Source organism: Ursus arctos, unplaced genomic scaffold (assembly GCF_023065955.2).
Source record: "Ursus arctos isolate Adak ecotype North America unplaced genomic scaffold, UrsArc2.0 scaffold_1, whole genome shotgun sequence".
Classification (NCBI taxonomy): domain Eukaryota; kingdom Metazoa; phylum Chordata; class Mammalia; order Carnivora; family Ursidae; genus Ursus; species Ursus arctos.
Genome location: NW_026622763.1, coordinates 77,831,096 through 77,856,473, shown reverse-complemented (window position 1 = coordinate 77,856,473; position 25,378 = coordinate 77,831,096). Strand labels below are relative to the sequence as shown.

The window sequence follows — 25,378 nt, the reverse complement described above, 5'->3', positions numbered from 1 at the left end:
GTTTGCACTCTGAAAATTACCTTGATCAAATAGGAACCAAACCTGTAAAACTTATATACCAGAAAATTTAATGATACGGAAAGGGGGTTAAAAAAAAAAAAAAAAGATTTCCTACCTATAAAATCTTCACCAGACCCACTTAGTGAACAAGTTGTTCCATTTAATAGCTTTTTATTACTGTTCTGCATCCAGTCCCTGTTGACAAATACTCCTGTCATATTATCAACATATTTGTAAGGCCCATGTGGATAGTTGCCACAAGTCCTGGGCACCACACGGCCAAGCTATTTCAGAGGACCACTGAATTCTATCATTCAACTTCAGTCCTCAGGTTGCAGAGGAAGAAATCAAGGGCCAGAGAAATGAAGTGATTCACCTAAGATAATTCAACTAAATAAGTGGCAGATCTAGTCCTCTGTTTCTACTACTTCACAACAACTTTAGATATCTCACCAACTACATAACAGCACCCATTGCTGAATTTCACACTGCAGTTATTTCCTGTGAAAATACTTTCAGCCAAAGGGTATACACAAAAATTGAAGAATTAATTGGACATAAAATTTCAGGGCAGGTTTAGGAGAAATTATACAGCTAAAGGTTGTAACTAAATGAAATTCATGATCATTTAAAACCCACTCTTCCTCCTTTATATTTTTTAAAGTGGAAATGGGTAAAGCTCTAGCTTCTGTACTTGCTACTAGAGTTAAAATCTATGGAACTGTAAACTCTAGTGTAATTAAAAATTAAAATGATCTCAGTGTTTCCATGGAAATAAAAAGACTCGATGAATAAATAATCACTATTATGCAACTGATACAGAAGTCTGTTACTCTGAAAGCCACAAATTGTTTTATAGCTACCACAAGCTAGATGTTGTTTTGTTCTTTCCTATATCCTTTGGTTAAATTCTTCTTGAAGAATATCAAAGCATCACAATGTATTTTCAAATGCTAATCAAACGTGAAAAGAGAGGAAGGGTCTTCTTAAGATAGTTAATATATTTATATAATTCTACTCATCTTTTTAAAGGCATAATTTATTACTGCCACCTAACCAAATTTTAGGTAAAAGCAAAATAAGTAAAAAAGTTTAATGCTTATTAAAAATTGAATAATGTCTAAAAAAGATAAAAATTGAGAGTTCAAAGTAGTTGGTTTAAAAAAGACTAGAAAATGGGCACTTGGGTGGCTCAGTTGGTTGAGTGTTTGCCCTCCGGACATGGTCATGATCTTGGGGACAGAGGGGAGCCCGTTTCTCCCTCTCCCTCTGCCCCTCCCTGCCTTGTGTACTCTCTCTCTCATAAATAAATAAAATCTTTAGAAAAAGAAAGAAAGACTAGAAAGCAAAAGAAAGTTTTCTGAAATATTTTTATAATCAAGTGTAAAAATCTGATATGCCTCACTTGTAGGGGAGCATTATAGATAAACATGGTTTATTAAGGGCCATTCAGACTGGACTTACCACCTGTTATTGTAATGTCTCTTGGACACCTCTGTTACAATACACTGTATACATTAAATATGTATTTGTTAACTAAGGGACTGAAGAGATTGCTTTAATTAGCAACAAATCTAATCTGAGATACTCCCTGCCCCAATATTTCCTCACAGGTTCCAAAGTGGACTCAATTTACCAGTTATAAACATTCTTGGTGTTCCCTTTATCTTCTTAGATGTATTATTTCCTGCTCTAGCTAACCTGAATGATGGAGGGCCTCAGGGCTAGATCCCAGGCATTCTTCTCTTCTTCACCTGCATTTTTTCCCTCAGGTGATCTCTCTGTTCTCTAGTTTCTCTTTACCATCCATATGTTGATAGATCACAAAAATGTTTATCTCCAATCCTGACCTCTAGATTTACAACTCTAAGTGTCTACTTAACATTTCCATTTGGAAGTCAAAACTAACCAGGTTCAAAAAAGAGCTCTTGCTTTTCTCTTCTGAATCTACTCCTCCCCTCAGTTTTCCTCAACTCAGTAAAATTCCCTACCATTCACACAGTTGCTCAAGGCTAAAACCTTGGCTGGAGTCATTCTTTATACTTTCCCTTCCTTCACATACATTCCCACATGTCCTCCCAACAGCCAACCAGTCAGCAAGTCCTGATGATTCTATCTGCAAAATATATCCTGAATTTGTCCATTTCTCTTTGCCTCTCACTATCACTTTAGATTCCAAATCACCTAAGCTCTCACCTGTGCCGTTCCAATAACCTAATTGCTGGCCCCATTTCCATTCATGTCCCTCTATAACACATTCTTCTACAACACAGAAACCCAGGTATATCACTCCTAAAATAAAAATCCTCTAATGGGTTTTGTTTTACTCAGAATGAAACTGATACTACCATTACCATGGACTCCAAGGCCTCTGTACTTTTCTGACCTTATCTCATACCACCTTCTCTATTGCTTCTAAGCTAAAACCACACTGGCCTTTCTGTCCTTTAATACCTTTTTTCCACCTCAAGGCCTTTGCATTTACTGTGCCTCCTACCTGTGAGGCTCTTCCCTCTGCTTTTTGAATGATGGTTCCTTTTCATCTGTTGAGTGCTATCTCTATAAAAATACCACTACAATAACCTGTTGATAAAACAAAACTAAGTTTTTTGCTTATTGCAGTAAGGAGAATACTACCTTGACAGATCTTAGCAGTGTCTGAGGAGGAAGGGCAAAGGTGAGATATTTATGAGGTTGGGGGGGGGGGGTGATCTAACTTCAGTTCTTCAATGGAAGGGTCTCATTAGTATTGAGTAAGTCTGCAAGGCTGATGGGGAAATCTCAAGTCAAAGAGGCCTCCTTCTCACAGGAATGGGACCATCTTTGTACTTTTGCTGTCTCAGCCGTTGTCTGGGAGCAGCCTGTGGGAAGCACAGCTTCTGCTCAAGCACCATGGTAGATCCAGAACATAGCACCTGGGACCATTTGTCAATTACTCCACCTGCAGCAGGAGCTCTGAGCGGCTCATTTTCATAGCTGCCATGGCCTACCTCTTGTGCTGAACAGATTTCTCTCTTCCCACAGGTCAGAGTGTGGGTGTTCCGTGGTTCTTCTGGGTCCATCTTCCTGAGGAAAAACTCAGAAGGAACCTCTGACACTCTAGTTTATATTTGGAGTTCCAACTGGTATTCATGCTCTCCCACTTCCAGTAGTTATTCTAATAACTATAATCACCCTCAGCTGTTACCCGATCAGGTCTTGGAGGCTTACTGGTGGTATTGATGTAGAAACGATGCTGGGGTTCGGGGCCGACGGCCAAGAAAGAATTCTTTGGATGTCTTTGGTCAAAAAGGTGGTTTTATTAAAGCACAGGGACAGGACCTGTGGGCAGAAAGAGCTGCACTGGGGTCATGAGGAGTGGCGATTATATACTTTCAAGTTGGGAGGGGGTTAGGGATAGTTTAAGTATCTAAGAAATTTTGGAAACAAGGTTTCCAGGGCCTTGATGGGGCTAGCTGTTGTTAGGAAAAGGTCATCTATTACTGTCCAATAAAACCTTAGTCATGAGACTGTTCAGATGTATATCTGACTGCCAACATATATCTTGGGGTGTAGAGATAAAGGAAGCTTCCAAAGGAATTTTTATATGTTAAAGGAGACTTACAGGATCCTGAGGGTCAGGCTAACATTGCCTTTTGCCCTTAGCAAAGTATTAACATGGAGGCAGCGGAGTTCCTAGAGGAATGTCACTCCGCCTGTTTCAAGGACTTGTCAATGGGCTGTTAAGTAGTAAGGAAATTCAAATTTTCTTTTGCCTTTGTTTCTCACATCAGTATGACTCAAATCTTCATTCCTGAGGAGCCCGAGCAATCATATTCTTATCCTGACACTGCTGCACGCATCCATTCAGTTACAATGGGGCATGGAAACACAAAAGGTGCCCAAATGAATCATCTGGGTTCCACCTGCAGTCCCCCTGCTCCACGTCCTCCTGCTGATCTGGGCTGATCACCCCTGGCTGATGCCTCTTCTTCCCTCTTGGTGCCTGGATACAGGGACGTCAAAGTGCACTGACAGCAGCCTTATCTTATAGTTGAATAAAAACTTTGTGTTCCCCCTGGCAAGAGTATGCTCTCTTTGGGGACCAGAACCTCCAACCCTACAGAGCCCAGAATTAAAAGGATGGGAAGCATAAAATCTCCCAGTGCATCATCAGGGCTACCCCTGCTTCTGTCCCTTGGTGACTGGACCCATGTATTCTTCCTGTCAGGAACACAGCAACATACAGAGTTCTCTGAAGGAAGGCATATATTACGTCTTCAAGGATGGCACCCATCCTCTCAGGATGTTGCCTCTGAGTTAATGCTGAAGCATTAAGATGCCTGGGTGGCTCAGTTGGTTAAGTGTCCAGCTCTTGATCTCAGCTCAGGTCTTGATCTCAAAGTCATGAATTCAAGCCCCGCACTGAGCTCCACACTGGGTATGGAGCCTACTTAAAAAAAAAAAAGAAATCCAAAAGCATTTTCACTTCCTGTAAATCTGTATCTATTTTTATTGTATTGTATTGTATTGTATTTTAAGTAAGCTTTAGGCCCAACGTGGGGCTTAAACTCACACACTGAGATCAAGAGTTACATGCTCTACCAACTAAGCCAGCCAGGAGCCCCAATCTATATCTATTTTTAAATATATAAGAACAGCAGTAAAATAAAACTAGTGACCAATGTTACTCATTTTTTTCTTTAGATTTTGTCCGAATATTCAAAGATTATGTATTAATTAACTCAGTTTAACCTTTGTCTAAGGTCTTTAAATTAGCTAAGGAACTAGAAATAACCATTTTAATTAAATATAAAATTTTTTTAAAAAGATTTTATTTATTTGAGAGAGAGAAAGAGAGGGAGCACACAAGCAGGGGGGAGGGGCAGACTCCCCACTGAGCAGGGAGCCCCAATATGGGGCTCAATTCCAGGATCCTGGGATCATGACCTGAGCTGAAGGCAGACGCTTAACCGACTGAGCAACCCATTGGCCCCAAATATAAAGTTCTTAAGAATTTTGATATTATAGAAATAAGATGATAAACTTTCAGAAGATGCCTATCATTACAATTTTATCTAGTTAATCATGACTCCAAATTTTTGTAAGCATAATTTGTAAAAATAATGATAATAATTTGTCTCATAAAACCAATGCAAGAAATATATAAAGCTTAAATTATGAGATGTTCAATCTTCTTGTATAAACTAGCATATAGTGCTGACATTAAAGTCAGGAAGATAATTGTTTTTTGATCCTTTAAGCCAGTATGATGAACTCACTCGAATTTGTCCAATGATTCCTCTATCAGGAATATTTTATGAACATTTTCTGCATGATATATAAACTTTGCATTCATAAATGAAATTATAAAAACTCTTTAAATCCTGGTTCAAAGCCCTTCATCTTGGAATCAAGGTTTTTTCTTCTTTTCTTGCAGTTTTTTTTTTAAGATTTTATTTATTTATTTATTTATTTATTTATTTATTTATTTAAGCAAGAGATGAGAGCACGGAGCATGAGGGAGCATGGGAAGGAGCAAAGGAAGGGAGACAAGCAGACTCTGAGCTGAACATGGAGCCCAACATGGGGCTCTATCTCCTGACCCTAAGATCATGACCTGAGCCAAAATTAAGAGTTGACGTTCAACTGACAGAGCCACCCAGGTGCCCCTTTTCTTGTAGTTTTAACCAGAAATATCTCTTAAAAGCAATTTTGAAGAAAAAGAAACACAACACAGCCTAATGATTTTTCTATTTTAGAAATTCTTCATTAGATGTTCCTAGCTTGAGTACATAATGACAGAATAATTGTTTTCATCAATTAATCTTTAATGTTTCCCTAGGGAGGGAAAAGAAGAGGAATAGAAATTAAAAATGAGAGGGAGCCAGTTAAAGTCAAATACAAAATTATCATTGTAAAAGACTAATTATGTCTCCTTAATTAAAGAGAGGGGAAAGTTTAAATGTAGGGAAGTGTAGATGCATAACATTCATGCACACAAAAGAGGATGAGGGAGAGGGAGGGGGAGTCAGTCATTACAGCTGGTTTAAACATTAATTCAGGCCCCCTGACAATTTGATTTATATGACAAAAAATGCCAGTAATTGTTAATACTTTAAGTATAAAAAGGAGAGGTTTATTTCTTATATTAAAGTGATCTTTCTCTTTTAGAGTAATAAAACTATCTCTTTATGGGGTATTTTGAAGGAAAGGAGAAAAGTCAGAAGGAGAGACAGAACAGAGGGAAATAGAAAAATATGAGGAAGTGGAACAGAAGAAGAAAGGACATCATATTCAAATAGTGATTTGAAAGGATTTAGAAAAGACAGTTCTAAATTTTTCACATTTTTCTCTTGCCTTTGCCAAAGAATCTTTTAAGGAGGCAATTTCATAATCCCTTCAATTTATTTTGGAATTTTCCTCTTGCCTTAAAATGTAGATAACTGTATGTTTGGGATATTGCTTTCTTTTCACTTCAAAGTACCTCCCCAAATGAACAATTTTGTTTATATCAGAAGTCCCCTCCCCAAAACCAATTGTAATTCCAAATAATTCTTCTATCATTTAGAAAGCAAACAAGACCCATTTTGATTCTAGCATAAACACATTTAAGATGTGGGAGTCCAGTCCAGAATGGCTACAGAACCAAACTAAAGATAAACCTATGAGCCTGACAACTTTTAGCCAAATGTGAACCTTGAATCTTGGGGACCCCCTCTTAAAGAGAAACAGACTTTCACGGACAAAACAAAGCAAGAGTGGGCAAAATTCTCCTAAACATTCATAGATGACTTGAGACAGTTTTTCCAAAGGATGGCAGTCTGAAGAGAAACCTTCTGAACCTATAAGTTTACGCCCGTCTTCATCCCTATGAACTTCCTCTTATAGATGCACAATGAAGAAATGATAAGGACAAACAGTAGTATTGACAGTAATAATGCAGATTTCTACCAAATATAAGTTTTTCAAACCTGATCAATCAACTCTTTAAAAAGAGTTTATTCCTAGATACCATTCTCAAGCTAAACAAAACAAACTAAACTTAGCATTTGGAGTATTTGATGAAAAAATTAGAAATCAGAGCTCAAACCCAACATGAACTTACCTCACCACTGTCATTGGAGAGACCCTGTGCAGGAGGCTCAAAAGGCCTCAGAAAACATGCTGTTTCCAAGGTGACCAGATTTTGATAAGATCTCCAAGACCGTCAACTGCTGGCTTCTTTAAAATACCTCCAAAATAACCTGTTGATAAAGCAAAACTGAAGTTTTTGCTTACTGCAGTAAGGGAGAATACTAACTGGATAGTCTTAGTATCTCACAGGGGAAGTCAGAGGTGCAATATTTATGAGTTCTGGGATCTATTTTAAGATGAGTTGCAAGGCGGAGGATCTGATTGGAATTACACAAAGTTTATACATAATACGTTTTTGATTGGACACTGGGAGGTGAGAGTTTGGAAGTGATTCTTTCACAATCTTTTGCCTTCTTAGACTAATGTATTATTCCATCCATAACCTGAACTGCTAGCTAGCCTGGAACTTCTTTGATTTATAATGTTTTTTCCTTTGTTTGAATTGCAAGTACTTATCACACCATTTTATAACTAGTTGATTAAAAAACTGTCTGTCATGGGGTGCCTAGGTGGCTCAATTGGTTAAGTGACCGGCTCTTAATTTCCGCTCAGGTCATGATCTCAGGGTAGTGAGATCCAGTCCCATGTAGGGCTCCCAGCTCAGCAGGGAGTCTGCTTGAGATTCTCTCCCTCTCCCTTTACCCCTCCCCCTGCACATGTGCTCTCTAAAATAAATGAATCTTAAAAAAACAAACAAACAAAAAACTGCCTGCCACTATACTGTGAGTCCCTATAGGGCTAGGATTAGGTTTTATTAATCTTTCATACAGCCAACAGGTAACAGTGTCTGATTCTCAATAAATACTCAGCCACTGCTGATCATGATTGGACAAAAACACACAAACATGCTGACTAATCTGATTTCCAATTTATGAACATGAACCTTAAGTGAACACTTAATCAAGTAGGCCCATTAATATTATATTTCCCTTGCCTAATTACTTTCATACTAGCTTTTCTCCTCAACATGCTTCCCCACACACCCATCTTCACAGTTACCTGAAGGCCTTGCTGCTTATTTCACTGAGAAAATTGAAGCAATCAAGAGAATTTCCACACTCTCACTTGTACCCACCTACCAGCATCTTTACCCATGTAGTCTGCCTTGTCATCTATCCATAGATAAGGTATCCATGGTCCTATCTAAAGTCAAGCCCTTTACTTAGGCTTGACTTAGGCCCCTTTCTCCTGCTCAAAAATATTTCTTTAGCAATTTCCTCAACAAATTTCCCTTCTCTAAGTTGTTTTCCATTTATTTTTTATAAGGACACTCTAAAATCTAAAATCTGGATGGTCATCCATTCAAAAATATTTTCTAAGCATCTGCCACTGTCATATATCAATGAACAGCAACAACAAAAAAGACAAAGATCCCTGCCCCTGCAGTTTTAATCTAGTAGGGAGAGACAGATAAACCATAAAGTTTGTTCTTAACATAATGGCCAAATTTATTTATTTATTTATTTATTTATTTATTTATTTATTTATTTAGAGAGAAAGAGAAAGAGTGAGGGAAGGAACACAGGCAGAGGGAGAGAGAAAATCTTGAGCAGACTCGACTCTGAGCACAGAGTCCCCTGCAGGGCTTGATCTCATGACTCTGAGATTACGACCTGAGCCGAAGTCAAGAGTTGGTTGCTCAACCGACTGAGCCACCCAGGCATCCCCAAAATGATCCTTTTAAAGGGTAAGTCATATTATGTTTTCATTCTTCTGCTCAAAACTTGGCAACAGCTTCCCATTTCTGCTCAGAGTAAAAGGATGGATTACAAGACCCTACAGGATTGGACTCACTATTATCCCTCTGTCCTCATTTCCCAGTGCTCTCTCCCTTGCTCACTCACATTAGCCTTGTTGCTGACCTTCAGGCATAGTGCCTACTGCCCAATCCTTTAGTTCCCTCTTATTTGCCCTGCTTTGCATGGTATCTGCATGACTGTCTTATTGTCTTTAAGAATTTGCTTGCATGTACCTTCTCAATGAGGCCCATTCTGGCTGCCTTATTTAAAAATTTTAACTCTTACCATACTAATTCCATATGTCCCTCTTCTCTGCTCCATTTTTATGCTATATCACTTGTTAACCTAATGTATAAGTATATAGTATACATACAATAATACATTTAAGTACATATACTTACAGGTAAACATATGTATGTTTACATATACTTATTTACTATGTTTATTATTTATTATCTATCTCTCTGTACTGGATTGTAAGGTCCAAAAGGGCAGGAAATATGTGTTTTGTTGAATGAATGAATGTCCATCTTTAAGATTTTAGAGTGTCTTTGTAGAATATAAATGTAAAAACCCAACAGTTTCTCTAAAGCAATTATAGATACAATAGTCAAGTCCAGAAATTTATTATACAATTTTATTATGGTATTCAAAAAATTACTCTATCACTTCCATTTGGTCATTATACCTACCTTCAGAAATCTGTGAAATTTAAAGTTTCATCTGGATTTTAGAAAACCTTTTTTTTTTTTAAGATTTTATTTATTTATTTGACAGAGAGTAAGAGAGAGAGAGCACACAAGCAGGGGGACCAGCAGGCAGAGGGAGAGGGAGAAACAGGCTCCCCACTGAGCAGAGAGCTGGATGCGGGGCTCCATCCCAGGACCCTGGGATCATGACCTGAGCCAAAGGCAGATGCCCAATCGACTGAGCCATGCAGGTGCCCCTAGAAAAGCTTTTTGACTCAATGGGCTCCTTTAACAGATCATTTCAATAAGACTTTAAATGTAACACATACTAAGCAAAATATAAAATTCTTAGTCTGGCCTTCTAGAATTTCTACCATTTAAGCTTTCTCTCATCTTACCAGTCTTTTCCCCAGCTTCCTTCCTTCATTGAATCTTAAAGTTCTCATCCAAATGAACTTTATATTTGTATCCCCAAATGAGCCATATAATTCCTTCTACTTACTCCTTGAATTCTATACATCTTCATTTTAATCTCATGTCTATGTTCTGTCATGAAAGATCCAACTCAAATATCCTATGATGAAAAGATCACTTGTTTTGTGGACTGTGTGGCAAAAGGAATATGGAATGGTATTTGCCAGACATTGCTACCAATATTAACTTTATCACTTAATAGTTGTTTAACAACCTCAAGCACTTCAATTTCTGAATTTCAGTTCTCCCATTTGTGAGAGACACCATTAGTGGCCTAAATGATAGTCAATGAATTTTGTCTTACTAAAATATAATTTCTCTCAGGGTGGTGTCCAGATTTGAAAAGAACTACATTTCCTAGCAGCCCTTATAAGTAGAGTGGTCATATAACACTTCTAACCAATCAGATAAAAGTGGAAGTTGCTGATGGGTCTCCTAAAAAAGACCTTTGGCTCACTCTCCCAGCACAGGCCTTTTGCTCACTCCATTCTTCCTGCCTAAACTCTGATCAATGCTGGAAGTGGAGCAACCATCATGGACAAAAAAGCAATAAGTACATAGATGATAACCACATGTTAGACATGGTTATATGAAAAGATTAAGGGAGGCTGGGTTCCTGGTGGACACATGGAACCAGCCCTGGTGAGACTGCCTTCAGACTTGGTTTCATAAAAAAATAAGACCTCTTTATTTGGTTAAGCCACCATAATCATGACTCTGTTGCATGCAGCCAAATATGTTCCCTAATAGACACATCATCTTGAAAATAAGGATGGGGCGCCTGGGTTGCTCAGTGGGTTGAGTGTCCAAATCTTGATTTCAGCTCAGGTCTTAATCTCAGGGTCATGAATTCAAGCCCCATATTGGGCTCCCCACTGGATGTAGAGCTTACTTAAAAAAATAATAATAAATAAGGATCATGCTTACCTTTAAGGATTTAAAATTTTGTTAATATTAATTATAAAAACATACATATATTGATTAGTATGTTACAGATTCTAAGATTGCAACATGGGTTACCTCATTAAATCCTCACAATAATTCACTTATGTAGCTACTACTATTTCTTCAGAAGAAAAAAAATATGAAGAACTGGAAGTTTAAGTAATTTGTCCAAAGTTATGCAGCTAATTAAGGAGAAGTGGGATTCAAATCTAACTGTCCAACTTCAGAGCACATGCTCTTAACTACCAGTCCTAGCTATAATAATAAGCAGCAACTTACTTTTTGCAAAATGCCAATTGCTTTAACCAAATACAGAGCACCAAGTACAATCCCTGGTGCTTACTGTCAGTTCTCTTTCTTGTAAGTAATGTCGTCTTCTTCTTAATTCTTATATGATTTTATCCATATTCCTATTATCAAATTTACCATTTTCTATCTTGTATAAAGTTATGTATCACCTGTAATAGACACTAAGTTCCTTTAAGGCAAACTTTTAAAACATTCATTTTGGTATCCTGCATGGCCTAACTCTGTCAGGTACACAGAAGGCTGAGTCATTATGATTGATAGAACCATGGCAATGGAGATTGGAAACTATACCATCAAAGGTGGTCCCTATACAGTTAGGCTGTTCTGGAGAATTACTTTGGACCAATCCTATACTCCAAATCCCACCATAATATACCTACTTGTCTCACTCAGATTTGTTGTACCTTATTCCATCTCATAATATATTCTTATGCTTTCCTTACAACCTCTATGTCATCTCCCAGTTCGACTGCTTGCAGAAACCCAAATGTGACATGATATCAACACTGTCTGGAGAAATTCCATATCTAGTCAAGATAGAGTACAAGTGGGGCGCCTGGATAGCGCAGTCGTTAAGCGTCTGCCTTCGGCTCAGGGCGTGATCCCGGCATTCCGGGATCGAGTCCCACATCAGGCTCCTCTGCTGGGAGCCTGCTTCTTCCTCTCCCACTCCCCCTGCTGTGTTCCCTCTCTCACTGGCTGTCTCTCTGTCAAATAAATAAATAAATAAATAAATAAATAAATAAATAAGAGTACAAGTGACCAGATTTACCCTCCTGTCTGAAAAAACTATAAAACTGGACAAAATATATGAAACAGTGATTCTCAAAATGTTGTACATCATGCAAGAGAGGACAGTGATCCCTGAGAGATGGAAAACAAATGAGATGAGGCCTATGTCATCCCAGATTGCTGTTTGAAGAGTTTCCAGGTTATGGCACATGGAGTGGAAAACCAGGCAGAGCCTCTCAGAGTGGAGGAGATGAAACTCGGAATTGAGGAAGGCCAACGCAAATAGAGATGTAGGATAAGTACTGGAGAAGAGATAACTACACAGAAAACTCCAGAGATCTGCAGAAGGTCACTCTCTAACATTCAACAGAGTATTTAATGATCAGTGCATAAGTATAAAGAAATTACTTGAGACTAGGGGGATAATAACCCTCTGAGGCTCGCAGGGTCCAGAAGAGTGCCTATTCCCACCAGCGAGAGTAAAAAAACCTCATTAATTCAAAAGCAGGGTAGAGTACTCAGAAGGGATTTGCTTCAACAGTGAGACAAAATTAACACTAGATTAAATGCTGCTCTGGTCCTACCTAACTAAAAAAGCTTGAAAGCAAGACATTAAAGGAACAAACTGTTTCCAAGAAAGTAAACTGTGTCCTAGAACAAAACTCAAGAATATTTACAGGAATACAAAAATATCCAGCACCCAACAAGGTAAAAGTTATATCTGACATCCAATCAAAAGTTACCAGGAATGCAAAAAAGCAGGAAAATATTTAAAAATAATATATACAAGATAACTGATTAAAGTGTAAATAGTAACAATGTACTGTGAGGTTGTAAGATATATAGAAATACAATGTATGACCACAATAGCACAAAGAAGGGGAAAAAGATAAGTATATTATTGTAATATTCTTACACTTTTTGTGAAATGATGGAATAGTATTTGAAGGTAGACAAGGTAGACTGGGATAACACGGTATAAACATTAAAGCAATCATTAAAATAACAAGAGTTACAGCTAATAAGTCAATAAAGGAGGTAAAGTTGAATCATAAAAAGAGGGCAATTGCACCAAAAGGCAGAAAAAGAAAGGGGAACAAAGTACAGATGGAACAAATAACAAGATGGAAGGGAAGACTCAAACACAACCTTATCAATAGTAACATTAAATGCAACTGAAACCCAACAATATATAAAACAGCATAATGCATCCTGATGAACAAGTATGATTTATTCTAGGAATGCAAGGATGCAGGGCTGTTTTACTCTTTGAAATTCAAAATCTTTTATCATATTGTGAGATTAAAAAAAGAAAAACCAAATGATCATCTCAATACTTGCAGAAAAAGCATCTGACAAAATCAAATAGCTATTCCTAACAAAAATTCTCAGCACGCTAAGAACAGGACGACTCTGGCTCAATTGATAAAGGTCATCTGCAAAAATTATGGTTAACCTCATAATAGTGAAAGACTACATGCTTTTCCCCTAAGATCAGAAAAAAGGCAAGGATATCCACTCTAACCTAAACTATACTTTAGGTTCTAGTCAGTGTAACAGTTGTGAAAAAGAAATACAAGGCATCCAGATTGGAAAAGAAGATGTAACACAGCATAATTGTCTATGTAGAAAATCTAACAGAATTTATCAAAAAGCTATGAGAATAAGTGAGTGTAATAAGGTTGCAAAGTATAAGAACCATATAACAAATCAATTGTGTTTCCATATTAATGCAAAAAATAAGAAATTGAAATTAAAAAACAATGTCATTTAGAAGTTCTTAGTGATAAATCTGACAAAAGACATGTGAGACCTATACACTGAAAACTCTTAAGACATTGCAGAGGAAAAAAAAAATCAATTATTAAGATTTCAATTATCCCCAAATTGATCTATATATCTACATAATCCCAGTCAAAATCCCATTAGGCATTGTTAAAAAAAGAAATTGACGTGATTCTAAAATTCACATGGAAAAACAAAGAACTTAGAGTAGCCAAAAAAAAGAAAGAATAAGGTTCAAAGACTGTATTACCTGACTTCAAGACTTATGATAAAGCTATAGTCATCAAGACAATGTGGTACTGGCATCAATATGGACCAGAGTCTCTCAATCTTGGTACTACAGACATTTTGAGCCAGATAATTCTTTGTTGTGGGGACGTCCTACGCATTGTATGATATTGAGCAGAAGATCTGGCTTCTATCAGAAACAAGTAGTATCTCCCTGGCTACGACTACTAAAACTGTCTCCAGACTTTGTGCAATGCCCCCTAGGGGGAAAATTGCCCTGATTGAGACCACTGAGATAGACAATATGTCAATGAAAAAGAACAGAGTCCAGAAAGTCACCCAAATATATGTGATTAATGAATTTTTCATCAAGTGTATAAATTTAATTCAACAGAAAATACAGTCTTTTCATAAAATGGTGCTGAAACAATTGGGTATTCATATGCAAAAAAGGGTCATGTACTATGTATATAAAAATTAACTCAAGATAGATCATGCACCTAAATGTAAACTCAAAGTTATAAAACTTCTGAGAAGAAAACCTGGAGAAAATCTAACCTTGGGTTAGGCAAAGATCTCTTAGATCTCTTACACAAAAGTATGACCCACGAAGGAAAAAAAAAACGATATACTGTACTTAATCACAATTAAGAACTGCTCCTTGAAGGGTGCCTGGGTGGCTCAGTCAGTTAAGCATCTGCCTTTGGCTCAGGTCATGATCCAGGGGTCCTGGGACTGAGCCCCGCATCAGGCTCCCATCGGGCTCTCTGCTCAGCCAGGGAGCCTGCCTCTGCCTCTCCCTCTCCCTCTGCCTGCTTGTGTGCTCTCTCTCTCTCTCTAATAAATAAAATCTTAAAAAAAAAAAACACCAAACTGGTCTTTGAAAGATTATGTTAAGAAAGTGAAAAGATAAGCTATAGATCAGGTGAAAATACTTGTCGATAACATTTCTAAAAAATGGACTTGGGGCTGCCTGGGTGGCTCAGTCCATTAAGCATCTGCCTTCAGCTCAGGTCATGATCCCAGGGTCCTGGGATTGAGTCCTGCATTGGGCATCCTGCTCAGGCAAGCGTTCTTCTCCCTCTCCCTCTGCCCGCTGCTCCCACTGCTGTGCTCTCTTTCTCTCTCTGTCAAATAAATAAATAAAATCTTAAAAAAAAAATGGACTGGTATCTAGAATATACTTTCTAAGCCTCTATAATAAAACAACAATTCCATTTAAAAATGAGGTAAAGATTCAAACATACACTCCAGTAAAGAAGATATACAGATGGCACATAACACATGAAAAGATGTTCAACAGTATAGGTCATTATAGAAATGGAAATTAAAACCACAGTGAGATACTGCTACACACCTATTATAATGCCTACAATATAAAAGCCTGTCCATACCAAGTGGTGGCTAGAACTCTCATACATTGCTGACAGGAATGTAAGGTGGTATAACCACTTCAGAAAAATCACTTGAGAGTTTCCTAAAATGTTAAATATATACCTACCAAATGACCCAGCCATTCCACTCCTATTTACTTAAGAGAAATGAAAGCATATATTCATACAAAGAGCTTTATACAAATGTTCATAGCAACTTTATTTGTAATAGCCAAGAACTGTAAACAACCCAGCTGTCCATCGACAGGTGAATGGATAAACAAATTATGGTATATCCACACAATGGAATACTAAGCAGTAAAAAGGAATGGACTATTCATATATTCTGATATAGGTGAATCTTGAATATGCTGAGTGACAATAGTCAGATAAAAAATGTTCATACATTTTTATAAAACTGTAGACAGAAATTGATCTCTAGTGACAGAAAGCAAATCAGTAGTTGTTTGGGGATGGTGAGATAGGGGTGGGAGGCAGGAAGAAGAGGGGATGGATTACAAAGAGGCACTAGGATCTAGGTGATGGATATGTTCATTATCTTGATTGTGGTGATAGTTTCATAGATGTATACACATATCAAAACTTATTAAATTGTGCACTTTAAATATGTGCAATTTATTTTATGTCAATTATACCTCAATAAAAATATTTTTAAAAACTGCTCATATCTGAGACTCCCACTTAATCCTCTAGTTTTAGAATTTTTTTTTTTAATTGAGGTTGACTGACACATAACATTAAGTTTAAGGTATGCAATGTGTTGATTTGGTAATTTATATTTTGTAATATGATTACCACATAGAGTTAGCTAATAACCACTATCATGCCACACAATTACTCTTTCCCTTTATTACCCCCCATTCTTTCCTTTCAGATGTAGTCTCTGAGCAACTTTGAATTTTATAATGCAGTATTATTGACTATAATTACTATGCTGTACATTAGAATTCCAGGACTTATTTACCATTTGCAAGTTTTACCCTTAAACAACATTTCCCCTGCATGATTATACCCATATCACATTTTCAAAGGTTTTCAATATTAACCATACAATTTATTTTTCTCATGAATCAAATTTAGAATCCATTCGTGAGTTTTTTTAAGATTCTGATTTTATTCCTGAAGTTTTAAGAATTCAGTCATCAGGGAATATTTGTATTATTTAACAATAGTTTTCATAGTTAATATGTACATGGCAAAAGTACACTAAGGCTTTGCCATTACAACTAAGTTAAGTAGAATTACAGATACTTAAGATACCAAAGCAATATACCATTTAAAACGTCTAAAGCTAAATCAGCTGGTGGGGAATAGTTAATACACTACCCCTTCTGGAGAGAGTAAGATTTTCTATGGTCCTATAAAATAGGCAGGGTGGAATAAAGAAAAAAAAAAAAAAAGCCAAGAGGAAAAACACTGGTGATCACTCCTTTTAAAATCACACGCTTCTTTCATTATGCCAAAAAATATAAAGCTGTACTTAGAGATGTCACAAGGCCAAGATGTGAGAAAAGAATTACTAATACCTTATTACATGCATTGTTTTAAAATGTTGATGGTTGGCTGAGCTCAGAGTACTAAATGCATATCTGTCCCTAAATGTAATGATAACAGGAGTTACTGGTAGTTATGCTGAAAAACTTTCAGGTTCCAAATTGAACACAAATTTCTAGCCAAAGTTCTCAGGTAATTGAAGTGTTTATTCAACATCTTTAAGATGAACAAAACTACCACTATCCCCAGAAAAGGTATAAAAAGAAAACTAACAAGTTTAAGGAAAAAATAACATAGGATTTTTAATGAAAAAAATTACATTATAACAAGGACACTATACATTAAGTTACAATATATATACACACATTTTAAAACTTTTTTAAAAACCTGGTACAAATTAAATGACATCTTTCACATACTCACATGATTAAGTATGTATTTTGACAGGATGTAACAACAAAACACAAGCTGGTGGGCCTCAAAATCAGAAACTCTAATGTAGGACCAGCTTCCAAAATCTGTTTTCTATCATTTTTGTGACTTTTAGAAAACATTTACCTTGGATAAGACAAGGTATTTTGTATAAAAGCTTTTTCTTTTAAGCACGTTAACTGCTTATGGAGAAAATTAATATTGAGGGAAAAGCCCACCATGGTGGTGTTTATCTATAAAGTTCACTGAGAGGCTTTGGCACATGAAAACCACAATGATGAAAAAAGCTCAGCTGTAATTATGAAGTTCTAACTGCTTATTTTGAATGTCCAACTCACTACTACAGACATTACACCTTGTAATACATGACACAAAAGAGCACATGTCAAAGTTTGCTGTAGAGCTGTTAGGAGAATGCCAAATATAGATACTGAAAATTTTACGCACTTGTATTTAATACTCTGTGCATTTAAAAAATAACTGAATATTTAAAATATGTAAACATACTTTTAAAAAAGCGATGCTAAGCACCTTTAAAATACAATACTGATATATTATGACTGAACATGCATTTAGAGGATAAATGAATTTTTAAAAATTTAGAAACTATTTTTAAAGAGCTATTCATTGAAATACTTACATGAAAATATTGATAGTTCCAGTTTCTACCTAAAAACCAAAAGAGTATACAATTAGGGACTTAAACCTTTCTTCATGCTCTTTTTTAATTTTGCTTTTTGTTTTTGAGGAGGATGTACTGTAACTTTCTGTCCTCATAAAAAAACAAAAACAAAAACAAAAACCAAAAACCAATACCAGAAAGAGACATTCACATAGAATGAAGTGAGAGAAATATTTTTTAACCATGTTTTGTTCTTGATCAAGTGCCAAAGTCTGAATCTTCTAACATCTCTCATCCTCGTAGGTAACTCACTGGAGTTTGTATCTTAACAAGCATTTCTCCTTAACAACTCAACATCAAAAAAGAAAAGAATGTCTCCAAAGGAATATAGTTCAATGGGTAAAATATTTAATTAGCTACTGCCATTAATGAATCTTGAAAACAGTTTCCATAAAAACTAAAAATAACAAATGAAAATAATATTACCTACAATGTAATACTAAACTATTAATTTAGACTTATACCCTTTAAGTACACACAGAGTAAGAGAACTCTGGGTTTGAGGTAACTAAGAGCTGTGTTTAACTTAGAGTCACATAATCAGATTTTGCAGCCTGCCTCTAAAATGCTGACATTAAATATTTTCAATTCTTAGAATAGTTAGCTATTCTAACTAAAAATCATATATGTAATTGAATATTAACTTTGTATTAAATAGGCGTATAAATAATACATTTATATTAAATAGGGTATAAATCTAAAGAGCAAGGTCTTTTATTAGAGTTCCACTCACTTCTAATATAATGATGTTTTATACTTAGATACATGCTGTGTACCTGCAACAATTAAGGTGAATCAAGAATGGGAGACTGGACTTAGAAAAGCCAAAAATGACTCATATTCATGTAAAATATTAAGGTTAATATTCATATTATATCTCATATGCTTTGAAAATTAAACATCAATATCCATTTGAAATCCTTATTACTTTAAAATAAAATCTTAAATGTACCCACACGTGGTCCCTGGGGTGAAAAAAAGCCTTTATGCTGATTTCTTGACAGTTTACAATTGACATTTCTAGTTTACCAACCTCCAGAAAACAGAAGCTTACAATGAATATAGTGATTAGTACTTAGTATTTCGAGTAAATATACTTACTCAACGAGCAAATATACATCACATCAGTTGTTTTAAAGTTTTAAATATGAACTAATTTTTTAACTACAAATACTTACCTTGAAATACTATAAATTCTAATACCACCAATTCAGTAAGAACTCTGGCATAGAAAAATAGATACAACTCAAATTCTTTTCCAACCAGAGCTGAATATTCAATACAAAATAGGAAAAAAAAATCCTCTGCTGATATCAAAAAGTCCCCCAAATCATCTGTAAACACCAGGGGAATTCTATTATTCTTTCTGAATTCTCTCAATTCTACATTTTGCTATCCATAAGTAGTGCTTTACCTACAATATTATATAAACCCATGCAATATACATTTATTTCTGTTGCTTATCTGATTAACTCAAGTTAAAATTCTGAGCACTTACCAAGACACTTTAAATTTCTATTAGATGACCATTAGTATGCTATTGTTTGTAGTTTTAAGTATAAAAACTATAATGGAAGAAGCCAAAATGCAACTACAGTTTCCACAGATGTGAATGCTGGGCTTCATGTTATGATTCAAATCTACTACTGTTTTATCTTTCCTAATGTGACAGACTACAAATAATCTCTCACCTGTCTGCTAATGTAAAGATTTCTTCAACTTTTTTAAAGAGGAAATAAGCTTTTTCATAACTTTTAAAAAAGTCAACACACATACACACAGTCATACACACACACTCACACACTATTTTTTGTTGTTGTTTTTGTCTTTTCAGAACCCAAACTGGACATTTCCAAGGGATGAGTTAGGTAACTATTTGTGTTCAGACTATATTGTCATGAATAAATTCAGATGATCTTTTGAAATCCTGGCTTTATCAGATAATCAAAAAGCATAAGAATTATACAAAATGAGAGCAGTAAAATAGCTTCCAAAAATATGGACTTGGCAACAAACATAACAGTTTTAAATCAAAGTTGCTCATTGAACTAGTCTTCAGTCCATTCATCACAATGCTGCACTTTGACAATATTCACCTTCTTTTTTATGACATCAGAAGTTACCCAAGTTGTAAATTCTGAAAAGCTTCAATAATTTATGTGGCAGATAATTTCTTACAGTCCAATTTTTTTTTTTGCTTCCATAGACAATGCTGGTTCCTTGGGTTCTTGCTTAACTTGACTCACAGAAATGGTACCTTCTGGATTTTCTTCAACTTTAAAACCAAACATAAAGAAAAACACTAAAGGTTAATGTAACTTATAACACTGGGATCTTTATAATTATATGAATTTAGAAGCAAAGCAAAAAACAGTAGTTTTTTGAAAAACAGTCAGTGTATTTGAGAACTCAGTACTTCTAACATCTTAAATAGTCATTCATAATAATTCTTTCAGGATGTGTACACCTGAAACTAATGTAACATTGTGTGTCAACTAAACTTCAATAAAAAAGAAAAGAAAAAGAATAAAAAAATTTGATGTTGAGAAGTTAAAAAAAAAATTCCTTCAGTTTGCTGGTAATGAAAACAAGAAGAGACTAAGAAAACCATAGTTATTCTCCTCTCAGATGCTTTGACAAAAAAGCAGTCCATAATTTGATAAAATATGAGGACTATCTCATATTTAAACTTAACTGCCTTTAAAAATATGTGTAAATAAAAGTCAGGAAGCCTCCTATTATTTGAAAATGATGTTTTGCAAACAGGTATATGTATTACAAATTTACAGATTTGTTACCACTCCCACATGGTTTCCATATGTGGCCATATATCAAGGAAAACATTCCCTCCCTAAAGAAACTCAACTACATAAGTACTTTACAAAAAAATATGCCACATCTTAATGGATAGTTCTGACTTAGCTGTATAAGCTATATGTTTGCTTATCGGAAACACTGCACAATGCACTTACCATTCTGATTTTAAAGTACTTATGATGAAATTATCTAAATGCAGCATACTAGCAACACTATCTTAAACTGGCAGGTGGGATGTCTAAGATAAAATCTTTCTCTTTCTCAGGGATATCAGTTTTTCAGTTGCTATAGGAAACCAAGATTAAGGGGACCAATATTTGCTCAGGAAAGTGTGTTGAACACCCCTAATGCTTGTCACTTATGGGCAGCCAACACCATGAAGAAAACCAGTAGAAGATGGATTTGAGTGACCCTCAGAATTCATATTCAGGTGAAGTAGTCCCTCAGATCATGACCTAACTTGATAAATCATGCAAGTTCAGATCCAAAGAGGGTCTCCTTTAAAGCAATCTGAATTAGAGCTCTCAGAAATACCCTTGGTACAACATAGAGGGAGGAAGCATGCTAGAATAGAAAGAAACTTTGGAGGCAGACAGATCTGTGTTTAAATCCCTACTCTATCACTTTTAGGTAATTACTTAACCTCCCTGAGCCTTGAGTTATCTATCTGTAGAATGGGGACACCATCAACTATTTCATGAAGTTCTGAGGATTAATTCACATATATTCCTTTTCCCTCTCTTCTATTAAACTTATTCAGAAATGACAACTCTGAATAAATCCAGCTCTCTGGAGAAATTTTCTTAAAAGTACCTCTTCCAATAAATGTAAAAGATAATGATTCTTTTCTGGAAGGAACTATCTTACACTTTTCCTTACCGAGAAGAATGATGACTAAGAATGGAGGGTAAATACTTTGTATAGTCTAAGGATAATTTCTATGAAGATTTTTGTTCTTCAAAGCAAACTGCAAATCTTTCTCCACAAAAGTGCCCAGTCCAAAACAATCTATGTGAAAGGGAGTGACACAGGTCAAGTAGGAATTAGAATTTATCACCAGGTTGACTAGGTTTGTTACAAAGTAAAGGTAACAAGGGCTTGGATTAAACCCAAGTCCCCAAGGCTTAACTAGTTCCCTTTCAATTTCCATAGAACTCAACATTTAAGTTTATAACTCAACATTTATATCTGCCCACTTCATTCCATAACACTTTTTCCATAGTAACCTTTACACTAAATGTTTTCCTTTTTTAGTTTCTCATTTTATGGGGCAACTGGGAGGCTCAGTTGGTTAAGTGTCTGCCTTCGGCTCAGGTCATGATCTCAGGGTCCTGGGTTTGAGCCCCACTTTGGGCTCCCTGTTCAGTGGGGAGTCTGCTTCTCCCTTTCCCTCTGCTCCTTCCCCTTGCTCGTGCGCTTTCTCTCAAATAAATAAATAAATAAATATACAATCTTAAGAAAAAAAGTTTCTCATTTTTTTCATGCATTCTAAAATGACCCTCTGATTTCATATCACCACAGATTTTCTATGTAAACTGAGGCAATTAGGGAATGAATAATTTTGATGGAGAGAAGAAAAAATTAAAAAGTTTAAAAGTTATTATGCTCTTGATATTTTTCCCTTTTTCTAGTAGTTTTATTGGTTTATATTTTATAAACCCGAGTAGAAATGATTGTTTTTTTTGTAGTGTAACAGTAATGATAGTCCATAAAATTTAAAAAATAAAATCACAAGTTGCTTTTAACTTACTAATAGCTGGGTGGCTATCTATAATCTGTATTGGGATGGTGTGCACATTTCCCAGCAGAATCCGATGAACACTTCCTTCCATATTCTCTGTATCCTCAACATCTCCAACTTCCACCAGCTGGTCCATTGCGGCCAGATTTTGATCTGGTCCTGGAAGGCTACCCATGGTAGAGGCAATAATGCTATTGTTTGGGGTTAGACATGTATCTGTTTGAAGACTATGACTTTGACCAAGCAGTAGAGAATTATTATTCATTACAGTACTTTCTAATGAATCCAGAAGTCTTGAAGGACTGGAGGAAGGGTGGTTATTTACTGATATCAGAGCCGGTGATCCATCAGGAGAAGTGAATCTTGGTTGCAACTGCAAACCCTTTTAAACCGAAAAGAGTTATATCAAAATGTTTAAATTTACTAAGTATAATTTTCTCATAGGATATATTATTCTTTTGACACATAATTGGAATAAAATACAGGAGTATAATTACTAACAAATATTGAGGACAGAAATAAGAATGAAAGGAAAAGTAGTACAACTAAACTTCATTGCATGCATGGTCAACTCCAACTTTTTCAAAATGTATTGTTTAAATGATCTTATATCAAGATACAAAAAAGTCAGGAAATTAATAATAAAAACATCTGTGATCATCATTGTAATTCTATAATAATTCTATAAAATCCCTAGAAGAAGAAGAGAGATTAAGGAAGCAAGGGAAGGGCTTCAATTTTGTCTATTTCACTGGATACCTACCTGTAGTTGTGTAAATATTTTTGGCTGAAATGAGGAAAGCGAAGAAAGCAAGTGCGCTGGCTCTGGAGACAAAGAACCCCTTGTCTGATTTGTTTCCACTTTAGTGTTAATTGATTCCCCTGGTGAATTTCCTAAATTATATAAAAAAATCAGCTATCAAAACAATGTTTATGGTTTCTATGTTATATGACACTACATTTTATTACAATATTTACTATCACAATTAGAGTAGGAAATAAATTCAAAGGTTTGAAAAGGACTTTAAGATGTTATTTCGTCCACTATTTCCAGAACTGGTAGAATCAGAATCACTCAGCAACTTTTTAAAAATATAAATTCCTAGGTTCAACCTCCATTAATTTTAATTCAGTATATCTAGGATGTGATGTTGGAAACAGTATTTTTTTTCCTTGAAAGATTATGTATTTGTAACTCTAATCTAGTCCATTTTCCATGCTATCATGCTAGACTACATATAAACTTCTCTGGATGTGTGAAACCTATTGAGCCTGTCAATTACGAAGACCAAACTTAATTCATCTTTGGTAGCCCTAATGCCTAGGATAATGGCTGGCACAAAGTGGGTCCTCAATAATAACAGTATTATATTTCTTTCAATAACTCATTTTAGAATAAATGACTAAGAGTAAAAATCTGTTTTCTTCACATCTCAATTGCTAAAGTGATTGTCCTTAGGGAATATAGTCCCTCTCATGTAATTTCTATGTATTAACCCAAATATATTCATCTCTTTAAATCAATCAAAAACCAATTATCAACAACTGTTTAGTTTCCATACTGTAGCTAAGTAATTTTTCAAAATGGCCCTGGTGTCAGACAAGGATGGATTTAAGCACTAGATAGCTTTTCTCTACAACCTTCAATGTGTTACTTAACTTGGTTTTTAAACTTCAGTTTCTTCATCTGTAAAATCAGGATAGTAAGAGAATCTTTCTCAAAGGACTGTTGAGAAGATTAAACAGTACTCTCACATTTCTTGGCTTATTTATTTATTTATTTATTTATTTATTTGACAGAGAGAGAGACAGCCAGTGAGAGAGGGAACACAAGCAGGGGGAGTGGGAGAAGAAGAAGCAGGCTCCTGGTGGAGGAGCCTGATGCGGGGCTCGATCCCAGAATACTGGGATCACGTCCTGGGCCAAAGGCAGACGCTTAATGACTGAGCCACCCAGGCGCCCCTATTTAGTTCTTTTTTAAAATTATAGTTGACACACAATGTTACATTAGTTAAGGTGTACAATATAGTGACTCCACAAGTTTATATGTTGTGCTATGCTCACCCCAAGTGTAGCTACCATCTGCCACCCTACAATGGCATTACAATACCATTGGGTATGTTCCCTATTATCCCCGTGACTTGTTCATCCAGAACCGCAAGCCTGTGTCTCCCACTCCCCTTCACCCATTTTGCCCATCTCCCACCACTCTTCCCCTCTGGCAACCATCAGTTTGCTCTCTGTATTTATGGGTTTGTTTCTACTTTTCATTTGCTTATTTGTTTTGGTTTTCAGATTCCACACATAAATGAAATCACATGGTATATGTCTTTCTCTGTCTGACTTATTTCACTTTTTGGCTTCTTCATTTCTAACTGTCCTTGTACTTCACTCTGCTGTAGTCACCCACTACTACTGCCATGCCCTCAACTCTTCTACATCTAAGAATCTCTAATTCAAACATCCCATTCTTTGATCACAACCCCTTATTTTTTCCAGGGATTTTGCTTAAGTACTTTGCTTAACTACTACAATTCTTCAACCTCATGTGAACCTCCAGTTCATTGATTACTCAGTTCTCTTCAGATATATCAACTTCTTTCTTAACAAAATTCTCTCCCCATCCAGCTTAGTCGAATCCTATGGTTATAGTTTCAGTTACTCTCTTGCAAATCCCCTAACCTCCCTTGCTTCTTTGTATCTTTGTTACAACTCCTGGTAAAATCCTAACACTGAATGAAAATGGCTTCCAGTGCCTACATATGTGACGCTGAATGCCACTGAAAAAGAAACTTGCTGCT

The 25,378-nt window shown here is 35.9% G+C and overlaps 1 protein-coding gene across 14 annotated transcripts in view; it reads right to left on the bottom strand.

Annotated features, from left to right (window-relative positions):
- The window catches only part of CARF (calcium responsive transcription factor), a 100,681-nt gene that overhangs the window by 31,121 nt on the left and 44,182 nt on the right, over positions 1–25,378 (bottom strand). For 11 of the 14 annotated variants that reach the window (XR_008956286.1, XR_008956283.1, XR_008956289.1 and 8 more), the window contains 5 exons: positions 23,341–23,471; positions 22,587–22,959; positions 20,116–20,294; positions 17,978–18,006; positions 7,088–7,226 (listed from right to left, as the gene is read on the bottom strand). Coding sequence is in view for 1 of the 14 variants with exons in the window: in XM_057304153.1 (XP_057160136.1) it covers positions 20,194–20,294; positions 22,587–22,959; positions 23,341–23,471 (605 nt within the window). In the remaining 13 variants the exon portion in view is untranslated. The other 3 variants (XR_008956288.1, XR_008956281.1, XM_057304153.1) reach the window with 3 other exon arrangements.